General features: G+C 38.6%; 3 protein-coding genes across 4 annotated transcripts in view; 2 read left to right on the forward strand and 1 right to left on the reverse strand.

Moving 5' to 3' along the window:
• Positions 1-746, forward strand: part of URB1 (URB1 ribosome biogenesis homolog) — a 69,522-nt gene extending 68,776 nt beyond the window's left edge. The window contains exon 39 of the mRNA XM_063126689.1: positions 262-746. Within this exon, the coding sequence (XP_062982759.1) occupies positions 262-476 (215 nt within the window). The 3' untranslated portion in view covers positions 477-746. The remainder of the gene's footprint in view (positions 1-261) is intronic.
• A 1,600-nt stretch (positions 747-2,346) lies between these two features.
• Positions 2,347-6,713, reverse strand: MRAP (melanocortin 2 receptor accessory protein). The gene is made up of 3 exons (XM_063127587.1): positions 6,423-6,713; positions 4,459-4,558; positions 2,347-2,733 (listed from the first exon to the last, which is right to left on the reverse strand). Exons 1-3 carry the CDS (start codon positions 6,526-6,528, stop codon positions 2,571-2,573), a joined length of 369 nt encoding a protein of 122 aa, XP_062983657.1. The 5' UTR covers positions 6,529-6,713; the 3' UTR covers positions 2,347-2,570.
• Positions 6,714-10,841: 4,128 nt separating this feature from the next.
• Positions 10,842-23,690, forward strand: MIS18A (MIS18 kinetochore protein A). 2 transcript variants are annotated; one of them, XM_063126691.1, is made up of 6 exons: positions 10,842-11,062; positions 12,124-12,190; positions 14,276-14,398; positions 16,512-16,605; positions 17,413-17,497; positions 23,668-23,690. In XM_063126691.1, the coding sequence occupies exons 1-5, from the start codon at positions 10,861-10,863 to the stop codon at positions 17,491-17,493; spliced, it is 567 nt and encodes a 188-aa protein (XP_062982761.1). In that variant the 5' UTR covers positions 10,842-10,860; the 3' UTR covers positions 17,494-17,497; positions 23,668-23,690. The 2 variants fall into 2 exon arrangements, with proteins under 2 accessions (XP_062982761.1, XP_062982760.1); XM_063126690.1 differs by lacking the exon at positions 23,668-23,690 and having other exon boundaries at positions 17,413-18,277.
• Positions 23,691-24,911: the final 1,221 nt, after the last annotated feature.

A 24,911-nucleotide genomic window follows, 5' to 3' on the forward strand; every position in this document is an offset into this window, starting at 1 on the left:
TTTTTCTGCTATGTTTTTTAAGTCAAGCCAAATAAACTCTAACTATCCTAGGCAACTGTTAAAGAAAGCTTGGGTGGAGGGGAAGGCAGATTTGACTTAGGGATGGAGAAGGGTTTCCCCTAATTATATACCAAATGTTCAATTTTAAAATATATATTGGAAACTCTGTCATTTAAACTCTGCAGAGTGAATGAAGGATGTAAATCAACTTAAAACAAAAATAGAACTGTATTGACTGACCATCATTTTCTTGTTTCTTAGCTGCTGGCATATCTCTCACTTCAATTTATATTGGAGACATTTGGCTGGGAGCGAAGCAACCAGACATGTTCATAACTCACGTTAAACTGATATGTGGAGCAACGGATAGAAAGCAAAATAATGATCGAAAAATGTGGAAACTTCAAGAAGCTATGGTTTCTCTGTGCAAAGACATTTATGCGTTCTTAATTCATCACCCTGCCTTTCATTCTTAAGCATCAAGTATCCTAATCTTTATTTTTTTAAAAAAAATCCATTCTGTACAAATCTACAGAGAATTATGGTGGTACTCATCTTCTCTTTTGTACATAAGCAACATTAAAATGTTGGTGTAATGTTTTGTTTTGTTTTTTAAAAAACCTGGGTTTTGAATAAATATTTCTATTTTTTCACAGGTGGTGAAAGCTAACTTTTATGTTTATTTTTATGCAAATCATTAAATGCTAGAAAAGCAAATGAACAAAACACCTGGCTTGAAGCTAGAATTGCTGGTTGGCATTGAAGCAAAAGCATGGCACGGAGCAATGCAGCCTTCCTTAACCTGGTGCCTTCCAGATGTGTTGGACTACAATTCCCATCATGCTAAGCCAGGTTTTCCTAGCTGTCACATAATGAGTAGATACTTTGAGAAGAGCCTCCCCTGCAAATCTTAAGGAAGAGGTATTCTCATTTAGCGCTTTCAAGATAAATACCAAAACTTTGAATTGCGCCTAGAAGCAAATAGGCAACCATCGCAGCTCATTTAGACACAACATTAATGTTGTAGCCGCTGCATTCTGAACTATTTATTTATTTATTACATTTCTATACTGCTGAATACCTGAAACTCTGGGCAGTTCACAACTAGTTGAAGCTTCCAAGACATCTTTCAGGCCAGCACCATGTCCAACGCATTACATAAATTTACAATAACATAGATCACTGTGGCCAGAAGTACCAGTAGAAGCTGATGAAAGGCACTCAGAGCCACTAAGGCTACCTGTGCCTCCAATGACAACTCTGGATCCAGGAGGACTCCCATGCTACACACCTGGTCTTTCGAGGGTGAAGTCCTATCTAGATAGAACATGCTGCACACCCAATCCCCAGATATGAGAACTACCTAATGACAATGGGATTCAACTTCTGTTTAAATTCAACAGTTTACATTAAATTTTAACCTCAATGAAATTTTATCTTTCATGTGAACAAAGTTTCTTGGTAAGGGTATATGCCATCATGAACCTATCTTGTTCAGACATAATAGGAATGAATGGGGAGAGCTCCTTAGCAATACCTGTTCATTTCAATGAGTTTATGCAGAAACCTCCTAGTGAACCATGCCAAAGGGTGCTAGTACGAGGTGCTCTAGGAAAAAGTTAAGTCTAGGCTATAGTTGAACAAAAAAATAACATTTAATATCGTAAAACATGAGTCCTCAATTCTGATAGATGGCTTTAAGAATGTAACATTGACCTTGCATAGATAAGTATTATATATTTTCTTATATTATATAATAACAGAAAACAATCAGTGTGTAAGGGTAAAATCCTATGCATTTTTAAACAGAAAAAAGCATGCTAGGAGTTGTAGGACTTTTCTCTGTCTAAACATGCATAGGACTGTGCCCCAAAGCAGTTTTCTTTAATAATACAGCTGCATTTACAGGTAAAATACAACTGAACTATTGAATTTTAATTAATACCACAGTACTATCCTGCTTCAGAGAGTTTACATTCTAAAGGTTGCATTTTGGGGGGCAATATTAAAACCACATACAGAAAAACGTATATTAATGTGTGAAGTTCTTAGTATCAGCATCTACCAATCGGTAGTAAGTGGATCACACAATGACAAAATAGCTTCACCCACTGAAACACTGTTCTTCATTAAGTGCTAGAAATCGTATTTTGAAAATAAATTGAAGCAGCAACACAATTGAATATTACCTGGCTGGTCTGCCATATCCATTTACATTATACAAAACACTATAATAAATCATCTGTAAAGTAAATCATCAGTAAAACACTATAGTAAGTCATTATTTACAGATATGTAAAAAAACCCTTGCTCTTTCTTCTGTAAAGTATTAAGTTTTTTCTTTCACATATTTTGAAATTTTGATTCTGATTTAATCCTGAAAATACTAATTTTGCTATATATTATTACACTTGGAGTGATTATTTGATTGTGTTCATTTAATAACCATCTTTTATCAAGCGTTATAAATTATTTGTTCTTAATAATTGCTTCTAGTCCTACTTCTTAGCAATATATTTCGGTATGACTTCACCTTAAAATGGACTACATGTTTCAAATACGATGAGAGTTCAGACAATACCGTTCAGATCATGATATGGTGTGCCATTATTTGAACAGGTCTCTTCTTTAACTTGGTTATCTATAGAAGTTGGTCTATCATGGTTAGATACAAGAGTCTGCTGGATAGTTTTTGGATTATTCCATGGAAACCTTTTCTGTGGTCTTCCACTCCTGTGAACAAATAAGAGTTGCTAAATTATCATGAATGGTCTTCCCATAAAATATCAGGCAGTATAGAATAAGATCAGTAATAGCTGATAACCCAGCCAAGAGTTTAATTTTATTTATTTACTTTATTCATACCCTAATTCTCCAAAAAGCTCAAGGTATATGGTTCTCTGTCCAGTTCATCCTCCCAACAAAACATTAGAGTAACAAGTGGTGATTGGTCCAAGGTCCCCATAAACTTCATGGTTGTGTAAGGATTTGAACCCATGTCTCCCCAGTCCTAGTCTGACATTAATACAGCCTCTACTACAATATGCACCTGCAAGGGAATATTGTGCATTTTCTGGGATAGGGTGCAGGGATAGGGTGGCAGACCAGATCAACTTCTGCAAACCGATGATGTGCCTTGGAAAGTTGTGTCATATGCGGAAATTTGATAGAAGACATGCAGGCATTCTTCACTTGACAAACTGATGTAGAAAGCACTGAACTTTTACATTTTGAATAATACAACTCCTACACAAATCTCTAGGCAGTGTTCAATACAGCTCCTACCCAAGCATCTGGGCAGAGGATCTAAAAAGAATTAGTCTTTTAATCTGTAAGTGTCTTGCTACAATAAATACAGTTGCTCATAACTAATGGAAGTCCCGTTGATTTCAATGGGTCTACGCTAACTATAACTAAATATAGATCTATAGCAACCAAGAAAGATAAGGTTCCCAATGAATTAATTCAAACCAAATACTTCAAGCGCAAGGAACCAAACGATGTTCTGGACCAGAAATTCGCTTTTTATACAAAATTTGTAATATTATTTAAATAGGTTTTCAAAAACAACGATATCCATAATGGTCTTACCAATTTCACAAAAGAGTTATACCTGACAATTGACAGTTGTATCTGGCAGTCTACAAGTTTTCAAGCATATCAGCTGTATTTTGCAATTTACTACTACGAATCTCTGATAAAATTCTGTTTTGAACGGGAAGCTTTCCTCAGTTATTCAGATACATGTATCTCATAACAGTTTTTAACAATTTACAAAACTTGTCACAATTTGTAAGGATAATGCCTCTTGTTTCTTCAGCTCACCCTTCCCAAAATGTCAGTACCCCTACGACCAGCCTCAGAAACAAATTGGTTGTAGGAGTATTGACATTACCTAGTATATAAATTGTGTATAGAAGCCAATTACTGGTCCAGTGCATCATCATCGGTTCCTTGCATTTGGAGTGTTTGGTTTGAAGTGGATCTAACCAGCTGCATTTTTTTTCTAGAGATGTGCTTTCATTATAAAGTTCTGTATTACAGAATGTTCAATAGATATCAATTAATGGCTTTTCTTGTGGTCCATTGCTCTACCTTCCTGGATTATTGACTAACTTAAAAAAAAAAATCATGCTATTATTTACTGAAAAACAACTTAATAAGTGACAGAGAAAATAAATCCAGGCTGTCACTTAACATACGTTTTTAAACATGACCCAAGCAATGCTAGGGCTTCACAGTCCTTAGGGCACTGGAAAAGAGACTGTCAGGAAAACTGACATGGAACCCCTCAAAGAAAGTGTGGGGGAGATGGGTTTTAGAAGGGAAGATTGTGATTTTGTTTGGGTGATCATTCTTTCGTGGGGGCCAAGTACTCCTTTCCTCAAGCACCACTTCCCTACAGACATACAAACACAGACTTTCTTTTACCTGCAGAATTGAAAGCACCTTACTTACTTCATGGGTGTGGAACCAGGCTGAGATATGTAGAACAAAATAAAAAAGAGGAATGCCACAAAAGAAGCAAGCCCAATCCAAAAGGCTATGACAATTGAATCTGTTGAAAGAAATGGGGAGTAATATATCTGGCAGATCTTAAGAGCATTTAATACATGATTTCTTAGTAAGTAATGTTACACACCACCCAAAAGAGGCCGGTTTTTGTTTTTGTTTTTCCATTTGGGACACTAAGGTGTAGTGATTGGGAATGTATAGAGCTCCGGGTGACTGTCCCTTCCCCCAAATTCTAACAATAAAAGATATATTTATTTCTGCATTTTATTTCATTTCTGCAATTCATTATCATTGATTGTCTTATGTTATTGGGTCATTGGTTTAAATTAATCCATGCTATACTTCCTCTGGGTAAAGAAGTATTTTAATGTTGCTGTTTGAAAAGAAAAAACAAGGACCATTCAGATGAATACCAAAATACTGCTTAAATGCCATAGCACTTAGATGCATTTAAAATATGTGGTGTATATTCTCTATTTAAAGTAGCATTCAATAAGATAGTCTACCTGTCATTTAGTACAATGCTTAAAGTATATTCTAGTATTCCAGTAGATAGGTGTTTTGTAAGAAAAAGAGAAACAATTGTTTGGATCTAAACTTTATCATGTTTAAATAGACCCATTGAAATCAATTGGACTTAAATTAGTCATAACTAAAACACCAGTGATTTCAGTGAGTTTGCTGTAAACATGAATAAGGTTGCAAACCTATACCAACTTACCTGGGTGTAAAGCCCACTGAATTAAATAGGACTTAATTTTGATTAGACATGTTGCATTGTGAATCTGGATCCAATCCAAAGAAAAATATAAATTTAAAGCAGTACTGCAAATTTAGGAATAATTTCTGAACCCAGTGAGAATTAACATATATATTAATTAACATATATACTGAATTTGGTACTGACATCAACAAATGACTGTAGGACACAATATCCAGAACTAGGGTGACCATATGAAAAGGAGGACAGGGCTCCTGTATCTTTAACAGTTGTATTGAAAAGGGAATTTCAGCAGGTGTCAATTGTATATACGGAGAACCTGGTGAAATTTCCTCTTCATCACAACAGTTAAAGCTGCAGGTGCCCTGCCCTCTTTTAAATCTGGTCACAGTATAGCTGCAGTATAGCTCCTGCAACTTTAACTGTTGTGATGAAGAGGGAATTTCACCAGGTGCGACATGTGTACAAATGACACCTGCTGAAATTCCCTTTTTTATACAACTGTTAAATATACAGGAGCCCTGTCCTCCTTTTCATATGGTCACCCTATCTAGAACCCCAATCTAAAGAAGCAATTTGCATGTAGGAACAGGTTTCCACACATGTGGAGAGGTGGTACTAGCAGAAAGGAACAGGGCACACATCTGTATTTGGAAGAATAGTGTTCCTTCATGCTGGTCGCCTGCTGAAGGAAAACTGGATGCTGGATCAAGCCTGATAATGTCTTGGGTGAGGGCAGACAGCTGAGTCCACAGCTCCTTCTGCCAGTGTGTTGTAGTGGCTAAAGTGTTGGACTGGGAGTCAGGAGATCTGGGTTCTAGTCTCCACTTGGTCACTCCACTGGGTGACTTTGGGCCAGTAAAACACTCTCCGCCCAACCTACCTCACAGGGTTGTTGTGAGGATAAAATGGAGGAGGAGGATTATGTACACTACCTTGGGTTCCTTGGAGGAAAAAAGGCGGGATATAAATGCAATAATACTAATACTACGACTAATAATAATAATAATAATAATAATAATAATAATAATAATAATAATATGCAGTTTCCTGGACTGGGGCCCTTCTAGTCTGTTAGCAGCATACCATACAATAAAAACATTTTACATTTGAAAGTCTTACATGTTTCTCTTATTCCCCCCCCTTTATTTATTCATATGGATAAGGAGAAAACAGTAGTACTTACATCTATTTGCTTTCAGTTTTCTTGCATCAACTGGAAGTATATCTAAATAATCAGTGTAATATTCAAAAGACAAAACATAACTGGAGCTATTTGTCCTGTTAGCCATTACAGTAGTACATCCCAGGCAGCTCAGAACTCTAACTCTAGCACACAATTATGTTGAGCTGTACTTGAGTGTTCCTATAAAGAGTTTGTGCAATTGTGTAAATCATTCTTCATTTGACAGGTCCTTAAGGAAAGCCTAGATACCAGAACCGTTCAGGCTGACCTTCATTTCTGCTATGACGACAGCTGCCTAGTGCCTAAATGACAAATATTATCTTCCCTTGCTTAAGTTACAAGTTGAAATTCACTCTTGTCACCCATAACATAGAGCCAAGTAACAAGGAAAGAGCACATTAACCAAACTGTGAGATTAAATAATAATATAGTATAACCATGTTAGCCTTCTGTTTATAAATTCAAGGGTTAAATTTATAAATTTATAAATTCAAGGGTTAAAGCACAAATACAGATTGTTTTAGTTGTTCAGATATTTTGTTAAATCAATGAGCACAATAGCTATGAAAAAGTACAAAATGTTCCATGGCAATGTTGGAAGTGTTTTTGTCTAGGGCCACAGCTAGACCTAAGGTTTATCCTGGGATGATCCAGGGTTCACCCCTGCCTGAGCACTCGATCCCCTGTGTGTCACCTAGATGAACAGGTTTGACCTCTGGACGATCCAGTGATAAACCTTAGGTCTAGCTATGGCCTAGGTTAATGTTTGATATAACTCTTACTCCATCTTCAACATCCAAGTATGCTTATTAATAAACACCAGTGATAATGTAAGTGGACCCAATGGGATTATCCACCACATCCAGGGCAAATATACTCATGCATCATTAAATGCACTTACATTGGTGAGACGGCTATTTTTAAGACAAAGAATAAATGAGCACAAATCAGACATCAAGAATGAGTACAATAACCCTGTCATTGAACTCTTTTAACCTCCCTGGATATACCAGGGCTGTTGCAGAAAAGGCGTGGTGTTTGTGGCTGAGCCCTGAGAGTGTTTGTCTGCCCCACCCATCTCCGCAGGTACTAAAGCCTCCAGTGTGCTGGAGGCGCGAAGCCGAAGGACGAGAGCAAAAGGGCTCTTGGCCTGAGGCTCTCAGCCATGGGCAGGAAATCGTTCAAGGGGAACTGCTGCCTTGGAAGAAGAACTGAACCAGAGGAGAGTTTGAACTGACAAGCAGCTACAATACTCACCTTAATCCCATCGGCGTTTGTCTGATAGAAGGCCAGGAAGCATAGGGACTTAGCTGACAGTCAGAAAACTGCCTAGCATGTTCACAATCACCATCTGGACTTTGTTATTATTAACAGTTGGGAGTACGCAGGAGTCCCAAGGCCGTGACTGATTGAAAACTAATTTTACAACAAATACTACTGATTTACCAGTTTCCTGTTGGCAGGGGTGAGCAGCCCGCTTTTCCCAGCTGGACAGAAAGTGGTAAAGATTTTCATAGTCTCAAGATTCTGTGAAAATTGGGCACTTCCGCACATAATAGGGAAACACCTTAATATAGGTCAAAAAAGATGCTCAGCTGAGGAGGCCAGTTACTCTAAAAACCTTATTGATTTAGATTCCATTCAAGAAAACATTTCCATTGACAAAAACCCAGGGATACATGGGCAGAAGAGGTCAGACCCTGCTGGGGTTTATGGAAAATAGCAAATACCTGCCAAGGGAAATGGATTTCACAATAATGAGGAGAAAGCACTACTAGACTCCTTCTGTGCTTTGCCCCAAGTTACACAAAATGAAATTGTGATGAGACTTGACACCTTAAGCGAACATCTGATCAACATGCAAACAGAGAGAGGCAGACCCACAGATAAGGAAGCTGCACAAGGGGATGGGGAGGAATATATCAAGAAAACAGCATGAAAGGAAGATCGGGTGATGCACAAGAGTCATCCAGAGTAAAAAAGGGTTCCATGGACTGCTTGACAACTACAGAGATAAACCCATCAACACACAAACTTGAGTTGAGATGCTGAGGGAGTGACCCTGTCCCTCCAGTCTCAATTATAAATTCCACGATTCCAAGGCCACCAGAGTTCTCAAACCAGACCACCTGGCTTGGCATGAGTTTCCTGGAAGATGTGGAACTGGGATCCATGGAGATACCAGCTGATGCTTATGATTACCCAGCAAACATGATGTGTCTGGTGATCTCAAATGTCAGCAGAAGAGACCTGCCAATGGATGAAATTGAACATTGGGAAGAGAAGCCAGAAGAAGTGGGAGTGGGGAGGGCCATCCGAGATTATTCAAATTGGCGACACAAACAGAAAAACTTTAATCAGTCCAGATCATAAATAGATGTACCAGCTGCAGGTAATCTAATGAGGTCTCAAAAAGAATTTTCTAAGTATATTGATAAATTCAATGACATAATGTCATGGAACATAGCAGGTTGGAAGGTCAGTAGCCTGGACAATGACTTTATTAAATATCAAAGGATTCCACTGCCATGAACTCAGGGAGCCTATACTATAACTCCAATATTTTTAATGTGTTGTGTAAGCTTACGTATAACCATAACTCCCCGTCCCATAGGTTATCTACTCGCCAAACAAAAAAAGCTTCCCTTAATAAATAGTTCTTAGCTGCCAGTTTCTCCTAGTTCTCTGCTCTTCCTGAGCTCATGGCAGTGGAATCCTTTGAGAAAGATAGGTTGATTAAAAACTGATTGCTGAAAGGCGTTTGCTTGCATGAGTGTTGTTCTTTGTTTGTATTGTATATTGAAGATAATATGTAAAAAGTATGTCTATTTTTAAAGAGATGTTTTCTGATAGATTGTATGATTTGTTTGCAGCTCCTGATGAAGGACCTAAGGGCCTGAAACGTCGAGCTAGTGCACGTGTCAATCTGTCTCAGTTGAATTTACATATCATTTTTATTGAGGAAATCATTATTAAATATTTTAAACCTTATTTAGCACCAGAGTACACATATCCCTTTTTCTTCTATTGTCATTGGAGCTTTTGTCCCCTTTCCCACTAAAAAGTAAATATGACCAAACTTAAAGAGTTCCAGAACTCATATTTAGGAAGATCATTATGTGATATAATTATAACCTTTCACTCTAGTACAAATTCCATACTGAATGCTTATCAGGACATTTGCGATAATCTGAGAGCTTTTTTTAAAAGACCACCATGTCTAAATGACTCAAAGCCAATGAAGAACTTATGGTTTGCTAAAGAATGTCAAGAAATGAGAAGAAAGTTGAGAAGACACATACGAAGAGCCCATGTCTCACTTGAGCCTAAATTACAGAACATCATGCTAAAACTCAGGCGAGATTATAAAAAATTAATTTCAGCTAAAAAACTCTTTTCCAGGCAAAATTCTGGGCTGACCTTGAAGTTGCAGCCATACAGTCCAATTCAGCATGCTTCTGGCACTTAGTTTCTGGGATACTCAGAGAGGTAAAATTCTCTTTTGATATACCTATTCCAGCATCAACATGGGAAAACTTCTACTTTATTCAGAGAAGCTGCAGCAGAATGGTCTTGTGGTAGGCAGCTCCTTGAGGAAGACATAAATTTACTCCCATTTTGGCCACTGGTAACCTCTCTGGAAATTAAAATGGTTATCCAGATACTGAATAATAAGGCCTCAGGTGAGGATTTCTTACCACCTGAATTGTTCAAGTTTATTAAACCATCTGAACAACTAAAGAAGTCTGTATTTGTGCTAGTTAGCTCTTCAAGCTGTGAAAATCATGCCAACAGCTGACATTGCTGTTATCTCTGCTCAAATAGGTTTTTGAAGCAAAATTGTTAAGTGTGCATACTGACTTTAAGAACTTCAGCTCTTGGGAATGGCATTATTGTCTGCCTACAGCCCAAGAAATTCCTACTTTGTTTTCATAAAATCCTTCAGAATATCCACTTTGTTAGAGAAAGGGGAGGAAGTCGAATATATAGTAAATGTTTCTGTCATAATTTTTAGTTCTTTCAGAAATAACTACCCTGCAGCCTGATTCTGTGCAGAAGCAAATCCCACAAAACTCCGTCTTGCTTCCCCTTAGACTAGCCTTCCCCAGTCTGGTGCCCTCCAGATGTGTTGCACAGCGTCCCCCTATGCAGTATGAGAGGAATGCTAGGAGTTGTAGTCCGACACATCTCAAGGGCACTAAACCGAGGAAGGCTGCCTTAGGAACGACTCTGGCGCTCAGGATAGCGGCTTCGCAAGCATTCCTACGGTGAACACCTCGCAGAAGCACCGTAAGCTACAGCGCACGCGCACAAAAGCCCCGCGCTCACCACTGCCCCTTCTCTTCGGGGGAAAAAAAGAAAGGTTGCTAGAGCGGCGCCCTGGTTATTATTTCCGGTATTGGTGGAAAGGGGCGGGGCACGAGCAGCTTGAAAGAGAATGGCGGCGTTCTCAGTGGACGACATCTCGTCGTCGATTCAGCTGCTGTCCCCAAGCAGTAAGGCGCTCGGTGATCAGGAAGGTGCCGCGGGGTCGGAGGAACTGCCCATGGTGTTCCTGTGCGCCGGGTGCAAGCGCCCCGTGGGAGACACGCTCAGCTGGGAGGCCAATGACGAGGACACCAACTGCATCCTGCTGAAGAGTGAGGGAAAGGGCGCGCGAGACACCCAGGCTGCACTCTGCGCGCGCCTGCCCAGCCCAGCAGTTTGCACGCCCGCGAGGAGTCAATTGCGCCGCCTTCTTGCGCGCGCCTCCTGTGGGGGCATTGGCGAGTTCCCGCTAGTCCGCCGTTCCTTGCCTTTCCTCCGCTTGCTCCCTTCCCTTTATTAAGTACTTCAGCAGTCCCCAGCCTGGTGCCTTCCTAGTCTGCCTAGGAATGATGGGCGTTGCAGTCCAAGACATGTGAAGGGGAGCCAGATTGGGGTCTGCTGAAACCGTTTGTGGCTTTTGCCCTCCCATCCTTCTCCCGAAAATCTCTCCTCTCAGGTTTGATTTTTAACCATGGGGCTTCATCCAGAGTAATAATTTTGGCTGCTTCAAAACTTGACAATGCTCATGAGCTTGATTGAAATTGAGTTAGGGATTCCAAAAACAAAATAGTTTAAAGGGCCTCACTGCTTCAGTTATTGATGTATAAGACACTTTGGATTAGCAAAATGATTTGCAGTCCTCATCAAACTTCATACTTGCAACAATCCGATTGAAGAAGGGTACTGTATATTCTTAAAGTGTTAATATAAGTCACAGAGGCGCCAGAATTGTACTATATTGCTTTTACTTAATCACCCACATGTTTAGTTTTTTAATGGTTTTCAATACTTTGTGTGTATATTCTGTGTTTTAGAATTTTAAATTTTGTATACTCGTTTTAATCTTAATTTTAGAATTTCTGTAAACTGCCCAGACAGCCCTGGTTATGGAAGCGGTATATTAGTGCAATAAATTAAATAAATAAATAAATTTTACAGAATTAAAATGTTTAAATGTTGTAAGCCACCTTGGGTGGTGTTGCATCATAAGATAGGATATAAAAGTTTTGATAAATATAAACATACCATAACATTTTTTTTCTTGTCAGAAAGATATCCCAAGCTTTCCTCTTCAATGTTGGTGCTTGATAACATACATGTGCTGGGAGTATTTACATGCTTTGCTTAATGATTTTTTTTCTACTGTTCTTGATTTTCATCTTTAATATTTCAGGTGTTACTCTTAATGTCTCAGTGGACAAGGAGCAAAAACTTTCAAGCCAAGCAGGCGAATATGGCTGGTAAGCAGAGAAAATCTCCAAAGTAGAAATTAGATTTGTCTTGTAGCAGAGCTTCATGTTGGGGTAATAAATACATCCTTCTTAGAGCAAAACTTTATTTTACATGTAGGTTAATTGAGACCCTGTTTGGACTCAACTTTAGTGGCAAGGGGAGTAGGGAGTCACTTTAGATAATATTTAATTTTCTAAAGCATTTTTTAAAAATCTGATACTTACTCTAAATCTTTGGAAAGGCTGGGATATATCCTCATGTTAGTTGGGGATTTTCATTTTTTTCAGCTGACTATCATTAGGAAGCATGTATGCATATATAAAATATAAATGCTTTGAGTCAATGGTTTTCAGTGCCTTCATTTTTTCTTAAAATACAAACTTTTTTTAAAAAAAAGTCTATTTAAATATTAAAATATTTACAAATATTTAAATAAAAATAATTTCCAAGTAAAGATTTTAAACTTGTTTGAATATAATATTTAAGCCTCATTGTGTGCTTATTGGATTCCCCCCATGTCAGATATTTCTGTTTAACTTTGAAAACGTTTATATAGCTTGTAAAGTTAATATGGTTTTGTTTGTAAAGTGTCATATGAGTGTAATAAATTGGATCCCAGGTGCTGTACAGGCCATGGGGGGGGGGGGATCCAGAAAACCACCATCACTGGATGTGAGTGAGTCATCAGGGCTTTGGTTTCCCAGGCATGGCTGGGCATGTAGTAATGCACCAGGCAAGGCTACATGGGAGGGAAAGTGTTAAAAGCACATTGTGTGAGGTGCCACTCTGCTCTCCATGTGTAAAACAAGCTGGATTTTGTCTGAAGTGATTAATGGCTAAAACTGGGTTTAAAATTGTATGTGACCAGTATATACAATTAAAAGATTGGGCTTGTGTGGCTGCAGTATTTGTAAATTTATGCTCTAGTTCAGTGGTGTTGAACAGCTTTCGGTAGGGTGACCATAAAGATACAGGGCTCCTGTATCTTTAACAGTTGTATTGAAAAAGGAATTTTAGCACGGGTCATTTGTATTCATGAAATTTCACCTGGTAAAATTCCCTCTTCATCACAACAGTTAAAGCTGCAGGAGCCCTGCCCTCTTTTGTATCTGGTCACTCTAGTCTAGCTTCTGCAGCTTTAACTGTTGTGATGAAGTGGGAAATTCACCAGGTGCTGCATGCATACATGTGACACCTGCTGAAACTTCCTTTTCTATGCAACTGTTAAAGGTACAGGAGCCCTGTCCTCCTTTTCATATGGTCACCCTACTTTCAGCCCAAGGGCAGAATCCCATTTTAGAGCGTTTCCCCAGGGTTGCATTCCATTGGGGGTGGGGCCAAAGGTAAAAGGACGAAGCAAAAACACTAAAAATACCAGGATATTTTAGCTTAAAGCTCCTACTGTCAATAATTAGATCTTATGAGAGGCATTTCAAATAACACAAAAAACCTGCACAAAATCTGGAAAGCCATCAAATGATCTATGGTTGGAGAAAAGGGGGTGGGGTCAGAGGAATGGGGTAGGAGCCTTTGGGGAACCCAAAGGACCAGAATGAGAACCCAGGAGGGCTACATTGGGACCCTGGGTCTGAGATTTTACATCTTTGTTTTAGTTTTCTTTTAAAAATATTCCTATGTATTTACCTATATCCCCCTAACACCAACATAACAGCATTATTTGTTGCATCCAGGCATGCACAGCTCATCATGAACATTTAGTTCAGCACTATTAAGTTGTAGGTGTTTGGGAAGGATGGAAGGAATGATTCCTAAAATTAAGAGCGTGGTTCAGTGGTTACAGTGCCTGTAACTAGGTGGTTCAGTGGTTACAGTGCCTGTAACTAGAACTAGGAAAACGAGGTTAAAATATCCACATAGCCATGAATATCACTGAGTGACTTGGACCAGCTGCTGTTTCTCAAATATAACCTACATCACAGGGTTGTTGTGAGAATAAAATTAATTCTGTATGAAAGATATGTAGACAACAATTTGTTCGCTTATAATTGCTTAGTACTGTCTTTTTTATTTGTCCAGAAAGTTCTAAATTAGAACATGAATATGTTTGATAAGTTAAATATTTTGCTTTACAGCATGCTTGAAAACTTGTTTTGCTCTGGGTGCAACATGACCCTTGGAAGCATTTACAGGTGCACCCCAAGACATCTTGACTATAAACGAGATTTATTTTGCTTAAATGTTGACTCCCTAGAAAGGTAAGAGAAACCAATAATTCTGTTTCTCAAGTACATTTTCTTGGTCTTTTCTGTAATGAGATTTGGTTATTTAAATACTCTTAAAACTGGACAATTCCCTAAAAACTCTAGGCTGCTTCTCTAAGGCATAATGGTTGATGGGGGAATTATATTTCTTTTGGTAAATTTATGGATCATTATTATTTGTGCTATTGCTTCCTCCAAGAGTTTTTTTTCACTTTGAAAGATTTTTTCTTCATTTACAATTTTACTGAATATGTGTAAGAGTGGGGTTGTAAGAGTCTGTTGGCATAGCATAGAGAAAGAAGTTTGGGGGGCTTAGAATGGGTTTAAATGGATGTACAAGTGATGGGGTAATGCTTTAATATTAAGGGAGCAAATAGTATGAACACCGTATCAAGGGTTTGTCTTAGCAAAGATGTTGTTCTCCAGAAATCTGCCAGACTTGTGAGTATATTCTTTTTATTTGCTTTGCCGAGTGGAGGTTCGTGTGTCTGTTTAACTTTCTTAAATGGTTTTAATAAACCTTTAAAGCTATAAAGCGAAGTCAATAGTTCTGGTACTTTCTCTAAGAGGTCCCACCTACTATTGTGGGGAGCAATCTTGAGGGGTATTAATGAAAGGTATTGCAGGAATCTCGACTTCCAGGCAGTCTGTGTTGAGTACCTCTCAAGTAAAAAGTTATCAGTAATTTTTCTCTATAACTTCTATGACTAAACTTACCTGGAAAAGAAAATGTTATATCAGAATAGGCCCTCATTGGCCCTTGCTTGCATTCAACCCCTTGATCCATCACACTCTCTCCCCATGTTTTATTCATCTTTCTGTATACACCTACTAAAATAGCTATCATCTCCGGAGATAAGAATATAAAGGTCTATACACTGGTGTTTATTAAGAAAAGATTTTCTAAGAAGGAGTTGATAGCATACATTGGCCCCATTCAGAAGACACCTTAAACCACGGTGGTTAAGCCAAAAAGCCGGGTTGTGTTCAGAAGACACCTTAAACCACGGCGTTAACCACGGTGACTAAGGCAAAAAGGCTTATTCACCATGGTTAAAACAATGATTTAAGGTGTCTTCTGAACACGGCCCGGCTTTCTGGCTTAACCACCGTGGTTAAAGCTGTGGTTTAAGTTGTCTTCTGAACGGGGCCATTGTGTTGCATTGGGTTAAACAAATCCAGTTACCATACTCTCCTTACCAACCACTGAAATAAAACTTGTCTTTAAATGTGTGTGTCATAAAGCTAGCTTTCTTTAAAAAATTAATCTTGCTGAAGTCTAGGTTCTTCATTCTAAATAGATTGAGGATTTTTATTACATCTAGATAATATGCATTGCTCAAAATCCAACTGTTCCTTCAGGATTATAGAAATTAATGCAAGCGTGACAAGACAACGGAGTACAGCCATCTGCATTAATAAGTTCTATTAGTGTTTTCAAGAATGGGAGCATTTTGGTACACACTGTTCGATTAGTACTAATATTAATTTGCTTACAAAGCTCTAATTTTCATCTCTTCTAATTCTATTATTGAACTGTCCTATGTTCATCAGTTTAGCACCATGCATGCCTTATTTTGAAGTAATCCTGGAAGCCTCCCCCAAATTACTGCTTTTTCACTGTCACCAGCATGGCTGCACCACTAAATTTCGGTGGCAAATTCTTTGGCGTAGTAGAGGGAAGGGGTGCATTCCCTGTGTGGGCAGTGTCCCCCCCCCAAATCCCCACAGGTTGTGTGACACTATCTCTGGTGCAAATTCTATGTGCAACAGAATATTGGGAGGGCTCTAGCAAACCTGTAAGCAGTATGTGCATTCTAATTTATTTATTTATTTAATTACATTTATAAACCGCCCCATAGCTGAAGCTCTCTGGGCGGTTTACAAAAGTTAAAAACAATGAACATTAAAACAGATATACAAAATTTAAAACCACTAAAAGTATAAAAAACAATATCCATTTAAAACAACTAATTATTAGATTCTCTGCTTTATTGCAGTAGGTGCTATAGTAGGACTGGTGTTACTGTTAAATAACTCTAGCTGATACATTTCTAGGTTTTTATTGAACATTTGTGATGTTACTTATACCTTTGCAATGTCCTAGTTATACCCTAGGGTCCTCAGAACAAAAAGCTGAAACTGATGAGGAACCTCTCACCCTTGAAAGTCGCGCTAGTTTAGAAGAATCACTAGGAAGGGTAAGATAACTATTTTGTGTTTATATTTTTTCTTAAGGGAAACTGTGGGTAGAAAAGGCAGACACATTTCTTTGTCTCTGTATACTCTTATGTAAGAAGATAACAAAAATTTATCTAACAGAACTGGTGCCACAAATATATTCAATCTATAACCCCTGTTCTGGAATAAAGCGTGTGAAGAATTCGACTCATGTGCAAATGAATGCGAGTAGAACTCCCGTTTAGACCTCGCCACTTATCAGGGAACGCAGGGCACAGGACGTTGCGGTTGGGACCAGTGTGCATGACTTCATATCCCTTACATGCATTTACAAACCCTGCTTTATCTGGGTTACTGATCGGGGGTGGGGGGTTCTATTCACGTTCAAGCGAATGCAAGTAGAAGCCCCCTTCGGACCTTGCTGCTTAACACAGGGAGCTCAGAGTTTAAGGAGTTGGTGTGTGCAGGGATGTTGGAGATATGGCCAATACGCACGGCCCTGTGCTTTTTAAATGCATTTACATGCACTGTTTGGGCATAAAGACTGAACAGGCATTATGTTTGCAGCTACTAAGGTCTCCATACAGCACTGTGCAGCAGTTCCATGCATTCTTCCTTTGACAGCACCAATCACTTGTAAGATATTGCAGGGTGGGGCAGGATCCACTCCTCCATCCTCTGATCCAACTCATGGCATCTTGAAGGGCTGGGAGCAGCAACAGATGAATTCCTCTGTAATTTACTTGTGGGTCCATGGATTTAACACCCATTGTTTATGCATTAACAGCTATTGTAAACTAAAATGTTCTCTTTATTTTACTTAACAGGCAGAAACAATATTGAAAGCATTGGAACAACGGTTATCTGTTGTTGAAACAAGTTTTGCATCTCTTCACAACATTGGTTGAAAAAGTAACATCTGTTGCTAATGTTAGTATTGATATATAAGCTCAGTATTATTTACGCTTGGAAGTTTTTTGAATCACATCAAGAGTTGTCCTTTTAAAAACTTAGAACGTTGCTCAGTTTCCTGAAGGTTGAAAATACAGACTTTTGAGGAAAAAACACACTTCTGTGGAGTTGAAGAGATTAATCAAATTCCATTCACAAAAAACTTTTTAGATTTTTTTTATTATCAAATTTTCTAAACGACTAAAATGGAAGCAATCTTGTTAGTATTCTCTCCTATCTTTTGTCGAATATGCTTTATACAGTTTCTGATGTTGCATTGGCAACTTAGGGAGAAGTCTGGGTAACCTATTTCTTCTGTGTAAGATGGTATTGGAGGTTGGGGGATTGGATGCATAATCAATCCATAGCATAATACTTAAACCACCCACGTATACTAGCACTATTTAGTCTTCTGTCAGTTAGAAAAACTGAGATAATGTGCAAAATATTGGCTGAACCGACATCTGTGTTTATATCTTCCAGAAAATTTAGCCTGGGGCCTGTTGAGAAATTTTGAACTAAAAAAAAGAGTAATACCTTGACCATATTAAGTAACTTTGAAAGTAAAGTAACCCAAAAATACTATAGAATTTGAGTGCAGTTTGGTAATTACATTGTGTACAAGTCTTTAGAAAGGATTGTTTTCTAGAATCTCAGAGTGTAGTTTTGAAATCAAGATACTGAATAAATGTAAATACTCAGTGATGTAAATGTTTCAATAAAAATAAATTTGTAATTGAACTGGTAGTTAAAACTCAGTAAAAGTGTTTTATTGTTAGTTTTTGTGCTTATTCTTAATCAACTCTTCCTCCACAATTGAAGCTTCATGTGGCTTGCCAAACTTGAATGCCTTTCATGTTCCAAATAACCTAGGTGGCATTAGTCATCACAGATTTCTCATTATATTGTAGCACATTCTGTTCACTTCTAATTGGGGCACATCATGCTGCTTCATCCTTATTTTCTCTTTCTTTCAAAAAAATAAAATGAACCAGCCACCATTCATCAAGAAAAGGCTTACAAAATAGGTACTCATATATAGTTGTATTTCTAGCTTGTAAAGAAGCTGCAAGATCAAGCAAACATTATCTTTTCTTCCGAAGTTGTTTTGGTACGATAGCTTTCTTGGTAGCTTGAATAAAATTGAAAATATATATTGGCTTGGAACCTAAAATAATTTAGCTTAAGAAAGTCCATTGAAAAAAAGCCCCACCCCATCCCAAGCCTTTCTGGAAGGTTGGGGAACCTTGTGAACAATGGGGTGGGGAGAGCTGTTAGAGGATGAATGAATTGCCCCAAACTGGGCAATCCTCCATCAGATTTGGGGTGATTTCCTTTTTCCCGAGAAGCGCTATGGTATCCTTGTTGCTGTCCATTGAACAAATAATGCAAATCATTGTAAATTTCCCCTGATATGTTAGATGGCTTATATTTTCTTTGAATGTAAGAAGCTGATTGCATGTCTGCTCTTTTTTTCTTTTAACTCTAAATATAATACTTTTTAATATGGCAATTAGTCTAAATTGCAGTAGCCAACTTGATTTTTTATCCCTGCTTTGCTGATCACCTCAGTCCAGAGCAGATTTGGGGAGGGCATAGGAGGCTGCAGCAGGGGAAAAGAAGGTAAAGTCCCTCTGCTTGCACAATATTGGATATTGCCCAAAGAAAGACCAAACACCCAAGAAATAGATGGAAAGGTTTTTGAAGGTCCTAAATTATTAATCTAATCCCAATGAAAGTTATTGTATATGACTTGGCATGCCACTAAATTGTGGAAATGTCTATGATTATGAGGCTATAAAGATAGCTTGGCAGTGACTGGATTGGCAAATGCCAGGCCCAAATTAAAAAAGAATCGCTGGGACTACAGAGTAACAGGCGTAGTAATGATTTCTAACAAGACACAGAAATCTCAGGAGGTTTACACTTAAGTGGAAAGCACAAAATGTGGGCTTGTTTTACACAAGCACGACATGTGCTTTTATGATGTAATACACACACACTATCCTGGCTTGAGAATGAGTGAGGTACTCCATCTTCATATACCCACCTGATCTGAGTTTGTTTTAACCTTTAGGACCAGGATTGCTCTTTCTAGATAAGAAATATTACAATTACCTGGATGACTTGTTTTCTGAGTGGCTCATGAGCTGCAGGTTTTATCACAGCAGGTGGCTTTGTTTTCTTTTTGTAAATTGCACTCAAAAGCTAAATTAGATCTTACAGGAAATGAAAACAAAATAATCTAAGATGTTTAATTAAAAAGAAAATGCTACATTATGGGATGCAATGACAGTGAGAGGTCATGGAATAAGAATGTTTTGCACACTTTAAAGTAAGATTAGACTACTTGTGCAGTTTTTCAGCAATGTCACACATTTGCTTGTTAGGGCATTTACTATTTACTAATCGCTGCTGTACTAAAAGATGTGTGTGCACACACACATACACATGTCCCAGAAGCAAAAGAAGAACAAAAATGTCTACCCCTATTTTACCACTTACTCCAGATTATTAAAAATATGATGATGGGCTGGTTTATAAGAAGATAATAGATTAATTAACACTACACTATGCTAGAGTTCATCTGCTGCTGGAGGCAACTGCCTCATTCTGTCTAATAGTAGGGCCAGCTCTGCTAGAATGGAAATCTTTTCATTCACATGTAGGGAATAAACCTAGAGGAATGGTGCTCTTTGTCAAGATTTAAGGAAAGGATTTTAGGGTCATGCAGGCTGACTTCAGCCACCTCTGCCATGGCAACCATACCCTCACCATCAACGCATGAGAAGGGGTCATGTGCATGTAAAGGGCAAAACTAAGGGGGCTTCACATGGTGAAGTTCTCTGTGTATACATTGATATACATATAGGGCCCCTTCTCAGCCACACCGCACACATGGCCAGTGGGATGTTTAGCTGGCATGTGTATCAGGAGTGGTGGCAGGTGGGGCTGGCAAATGACCACTCAATGCATTCCTGTTCCTCCCTGAATGTGTGAGGAGTTTCCCTCTGAACACTTTTATTATCAATACAAACCTCTAACACCAACAAAGTAAGAATGTCAGCTTTTTGTTCTATATTCCATCATTTCTTCAGTGCCACATGTGCAGCCTCCACACCTGTTTTCCTACTTTTTCCTGTGGCCGTTCCAGTCAAGCAGGTGCCAGTGGTAAAGACTCTCTATAATTATGCATAATTAATTTGAATGTATCTCTTTAATCAAGGAATTTAAGCATGAGACTCTAAAGGAAAGTTGTGCTAGTGAATTATTCTTGGTAGAACTAGGAATACTACTTATTAGAAGCTTCTCAGTGACTAAACTCTTTCCACACCATTTTCTCCTTAAAATGTTGACACTGTAACGATTAAATATTGAGCAACCCCTCAAAAAGATTAGCCAGTAAAATATTAGCCAGTACCCTTACAATTTAATGATGACTCTATAATCCTCTAACCACACAGCTGGTGCATGTTCATCCACTTCAGTCCAGTATTTGACTCACTTAAAAGCTTGGTTCAAAGCCCAGAGGTTTCTGCATTAACTTCCATTAGCATCGTGCAGGGTTTTAGGAAGGATAAGGAGAAAATATTGATTGAGAAAGCAGCTTAAACTTCTGAGTGTTGTGCTGCTGAGCCCACTTGCTTGCAATCTTGTGCATGTTTATGTCAAAGTGAGTCCCACTATGTTTGATGGGATTTATTTCCAAATGTATATAGCATTGTTCTTCACTACAACACCAGAGGGACACTGGCAGCTTCCAATCACCTTACTTGCAGCTCTCCACCTCTCTGTAGCCTTTTTTTTTTTTACACAAAGCTGTTAATTAGCTATTAATTTGCCTTATCTACTTTCGGTTTCATAGCAGAATTGAGATCTGAGCACTATGCGAAGAGCATTTCTTTTCTTCTAGGAGGCATTTGGTATAGCAAAATAGTACAAACACACAACAGGAGATCAAGCCTTCTTTTGCTTTCACAATTAAATGCCGAATTTTCCCTGCTTTAAAATAAATCTTGCCGAAAGTGCTGGTTAGACACAAAAGCAAAACTAAAGGGTCTGCAGCTGCTGTGATCTGAGCTACTGTAGGAGACTTCAGGGGTGGGCAGTTAGGGTAGCTGCTTTAGGTGAAAACTTCAAAATGCAGACCTATAACTTTAGAACTTTAAATCCCCATTTAAGCAAATGGAGTCATGAGCTGAATTTCAAAGACGCTCTCCTCAAAAACTAGCATATCTTAGACTGTAATCCTAAACACACAAGCCCTATTGAACACAATGGGACTTACTTTCAAGTCAACATATTGTTCCTTTTATTCTTATGCTTTAAATGTATTTGGTTTTTATGTTGTGTTTTAATTCAGATTTTGTTAATCTGGATTTTATTGTTAGCTGCCTTGAGTGCCATTTTTTTGGGGCAAAAATAAATAAATAGGATAGAAATTAAATAAATATTGCTTCACATTTTTCCAGACTCAGGTGAATTTCATATGAATACTACTTTACAGCATGAGATTATTTTTGCCATCTCTTTGTAGTGGACAACACATTGACATTGCAACCCTATACATGTCTACTCAGAAGCAAGGCATATTGAACTCAGTGGGATTTACTGTGAGGTAAATGTGTACAGGATTGCATCCTGAAAGTAATAATGTCGTTAAATAATGTCTTCTTTCAGTTGGAAAGGCAAATGTTGAGGCTCACTGGGGAAAGCCCAGTTAGCCTCACATGGAGACAAGAGAGTTCAAATCCATTCTCAAGTCCATCATCTACTTGGAATAATTTTTGGACCAGGAAGTGAATAAGTGACATTATTGTGATGGATCTGAGTAGATCATGCTAACTTTTATTTTATTGCCCCATAAAACATCAGTTTCATATTTGAGCAAAGCTCAAAACCAACAACATACTTAGCAGCCAACCTATACCAACATTTCCTCCTCTTTATATCCACAAAACAGGTTACCAATCATCATTATTTGTGGACAGTTCCAAAATTGTCTGAACTACTTCCATTATTGCTCAAAGGTTAAATTTTATGTTTCAAGGTGTCTCATGAAATATTAATCTCGTATCTGAGCATTCTGTTGTATTTATTCTCAGACTTTTACCACAAGGTGGCGGGTTCTGCCCTCTAACCCTTCGTTTTTAGTTTTCATTATTTCTTCATTGTTTTAGGTTACATACTTCGCCTGTTTTTAAATTATGAGGATTAGTTCAGAAATCAGTGAGGATGGTCTTTGTTTTTGTTTTTATAACTTGTCAGAGCTCAGCTGGAAATGTTTTGTGAGAAAATTCCCTTTCAGTTTACTGAAATTAATAAGTATTCGTTTTCCCTCGGTAGATTGTTTAGTTTCTTCCTGATAGCTTTGTTCTATATTCTCCTTCTTATTCTTTAATTGTGCTATATTGGCTTATTTGCAGCCTGCCAAATACATTGCTCTGTTACTAGGCTTAGGGTAATTATATGAAAAGGAGATCAGGGCTCATGTATCTTTAACAGTTGAAAAGAAAAGGGAATTTTGGCCGGTGTCATTTGTATGCATGCAGCACCTGGTGAAATTCCTTCTTCATCACAACAGTTAAAGCTGCAGGAGCCCTGCCTGCTTTTGTATCTGGTTACTCTAGCTATACTTCTGCAGCTTTAACTGTTGTGATGAAGAGGGAATTTCACCAGGTGCTGCATGCATACAAATGACACACGCTGAAATTCCTTTTGGAATACAACTGTTAAAGATACAAGAGCCTTGTCCTCCTTTTCATATGGTCACCCTAACTAGGCTGCATGCTGTCTGAACACTATTAATACTATAATTTGAGGCCTAGGGCCAAAACAGACATTACTTTAAACCATTATCTAGCAGCCATATGTCCATCACACTGGTTCCATTTTTACTCTAGAGTAGATGCAGGCCCCCCAGTGCAGATTAGGCCCCTAGTGTAGGGTGCTTTTAAAATCCTGATTGGGCCTTCTGTGCCCTAGAATAAAAATAAGGAAAAAGTCGTAGCTGCTAGATACAAATTTAGGGTAATGTCTGTTTTGGTCGCTTGGTTTCACAAATGGCAGATGAACAAGCAGAGCTTTTCCTTTCTCCCCCCCCCCCTTTTTAACTGTATTCTCAACTTCAGATTACAGGGGCTCATATGGTTGAATTTCTCCAGAGCAATCACAATCATCATCATCATCTAGAAAATGAGATGCCAGGAGAAGAATTCCAGCTCAGCCTTACTTCTGATATGTTTGTTTTTGGTGTTCTGAGACAGGTATATTTGAATGTATGTAAGTATGTATGTATGTATGTATAAACTCTCAGTCAGAAATATCGATCCCTCCTCCTCCCATCTGCAGTCTGAAATGGTACAGTCCAGAAACAAATTTACCACTTCATCTGCTTTTTGTGAAATGTATGCCTGAGGTAACAGGGAGATTCCCACGCTTTTTATAATAAATTTGGGCTCTTTGAGTAGAGGGCCTGCTGCTTTTCTTTTAAAGATTCATCTGCATGTATGCATCACTGCCCAGCAATTGATAGTGGGCACAACATGCCTCCAACACATGCAGGAACCTCGCTCACTCACAAGGGCTTCCTCATTCACTTCAGTGGATGGGGAGGGAGGTACATACAGCTTTGCCTCTTCAATTAAGTGAGTGGGAAACCTATTCAGGCGTCAGATGGCACGTGGAGCCCTAGATCAGGGTCTCTAATGGTAAAAATTAAAACATTCCAACAAATAATGGGGACAGTTTGCCACCCACTGCTACAAAGCTGTCCATTATTTGAAACTGGTCCTTTTTTGAAAACCCCATGATTATACTGAACTGAGGCTGCACAGCTTGATGAATTGCTCCATGTCGCTGAATCTTTTGTGGATTTTTTTTTCTGAACTTCCACATTTAGGTGAAAGTGGTTTTGTGTCATTTTCTGCTGACGCTGCTGATGGTTGTTATCCTCGCCCCAAATTCTGTGGCATTGCTCTTCTCCAAATGGCACCTGGTATTGACCAATCCCATGAGATGTAGCATGGTGTCATCATTATGAAGTGCCAGCACAGCATGTTGACATCATCATGTAAGTCAGCCTTTCCCAACGCAGTGCGCTCCAGCAGTATGGGACTACAGCTCCCATAATTCTCACGAAGCCAATGCCTGGAAATTATAGGAGTTGCAGTCCAACACATCTGTAGTTCACCAGGTTGGGAAAGGCTGATCTAAAGCATTATGGATTATATTTCAGAAAAGGGAGTATAAGAGGACCACAAAAGCCAGGCCCCTGTTTCACGGAGACAAATTAGCTACAGAGTGAGAAAGGAAGAGCGGGGGCAGGGAGTATGTTTGTGGAGTTGCCTGTTTATTGACAGCTTCCAGTATTAGC

This window comes from Elgaria multicarinata, chromosome 5 (assembly GCF_023053635.1).
Source record: "Elgaria multicarinata webbii isolate HBS135686 ecotype San Diego chromosome 5, rElgMul1.1.pri, whole genome shotgun sequence".
NCBI classification, from domain to species: Eukaryota; Metazoa; Chordata; class Lepidosauria; order Squamata; family Anguidae; genus Elgaria; species Elgaria multicarinata.

Excerpts from the sequence above, each read along its gene's own strand:
- MRAP (XM_063127587.1), bottom strand. The coding sequence starts at position 6,528 with ATGGCTAACAGGACAAATAGCTCCAGTTATGTTTTGTCTTTTGAATAT. Across the intron at positions 4,559-6,422 it reads AAAACTGAAAGCAAATAGAT|ATTCAATTGTCATAGCCTTT; the intron begins GTAAGTACTACT and ends TTCTTTCAACAG. Across the intron at positions 2,734-4,458 it reads CCTGGTTCCACACCCATGAA|GAGTGGAAGACCACAGAAAA; the intron begins GTAAGTAAGGTG and ends ATTTGTTCACAG.
- MIS18A (XM_063126691.1), top strand. The coding sequence starts at position 10,861 with ATGGCGGCGTTCTCAGTGGACGACATCTCGTCGTCGATTCAGCTGCTG. Across the intron at positions 12,191-14,275 it reads CAAGCAGGCGAATATGGCTG|CATGCTTGAAAACTTGTTTT; the intron begins GTAAGCAGAGAA and ends TTTGCTTTACAG. Across the intron at positions 14,399-16,511 it reads AATGTTGACTCCCTAGAAAG|TTATACCCTAGGGTCCTCAG; the intron begins GTAAGAGAAACC and ends GCAATGTCCTAG.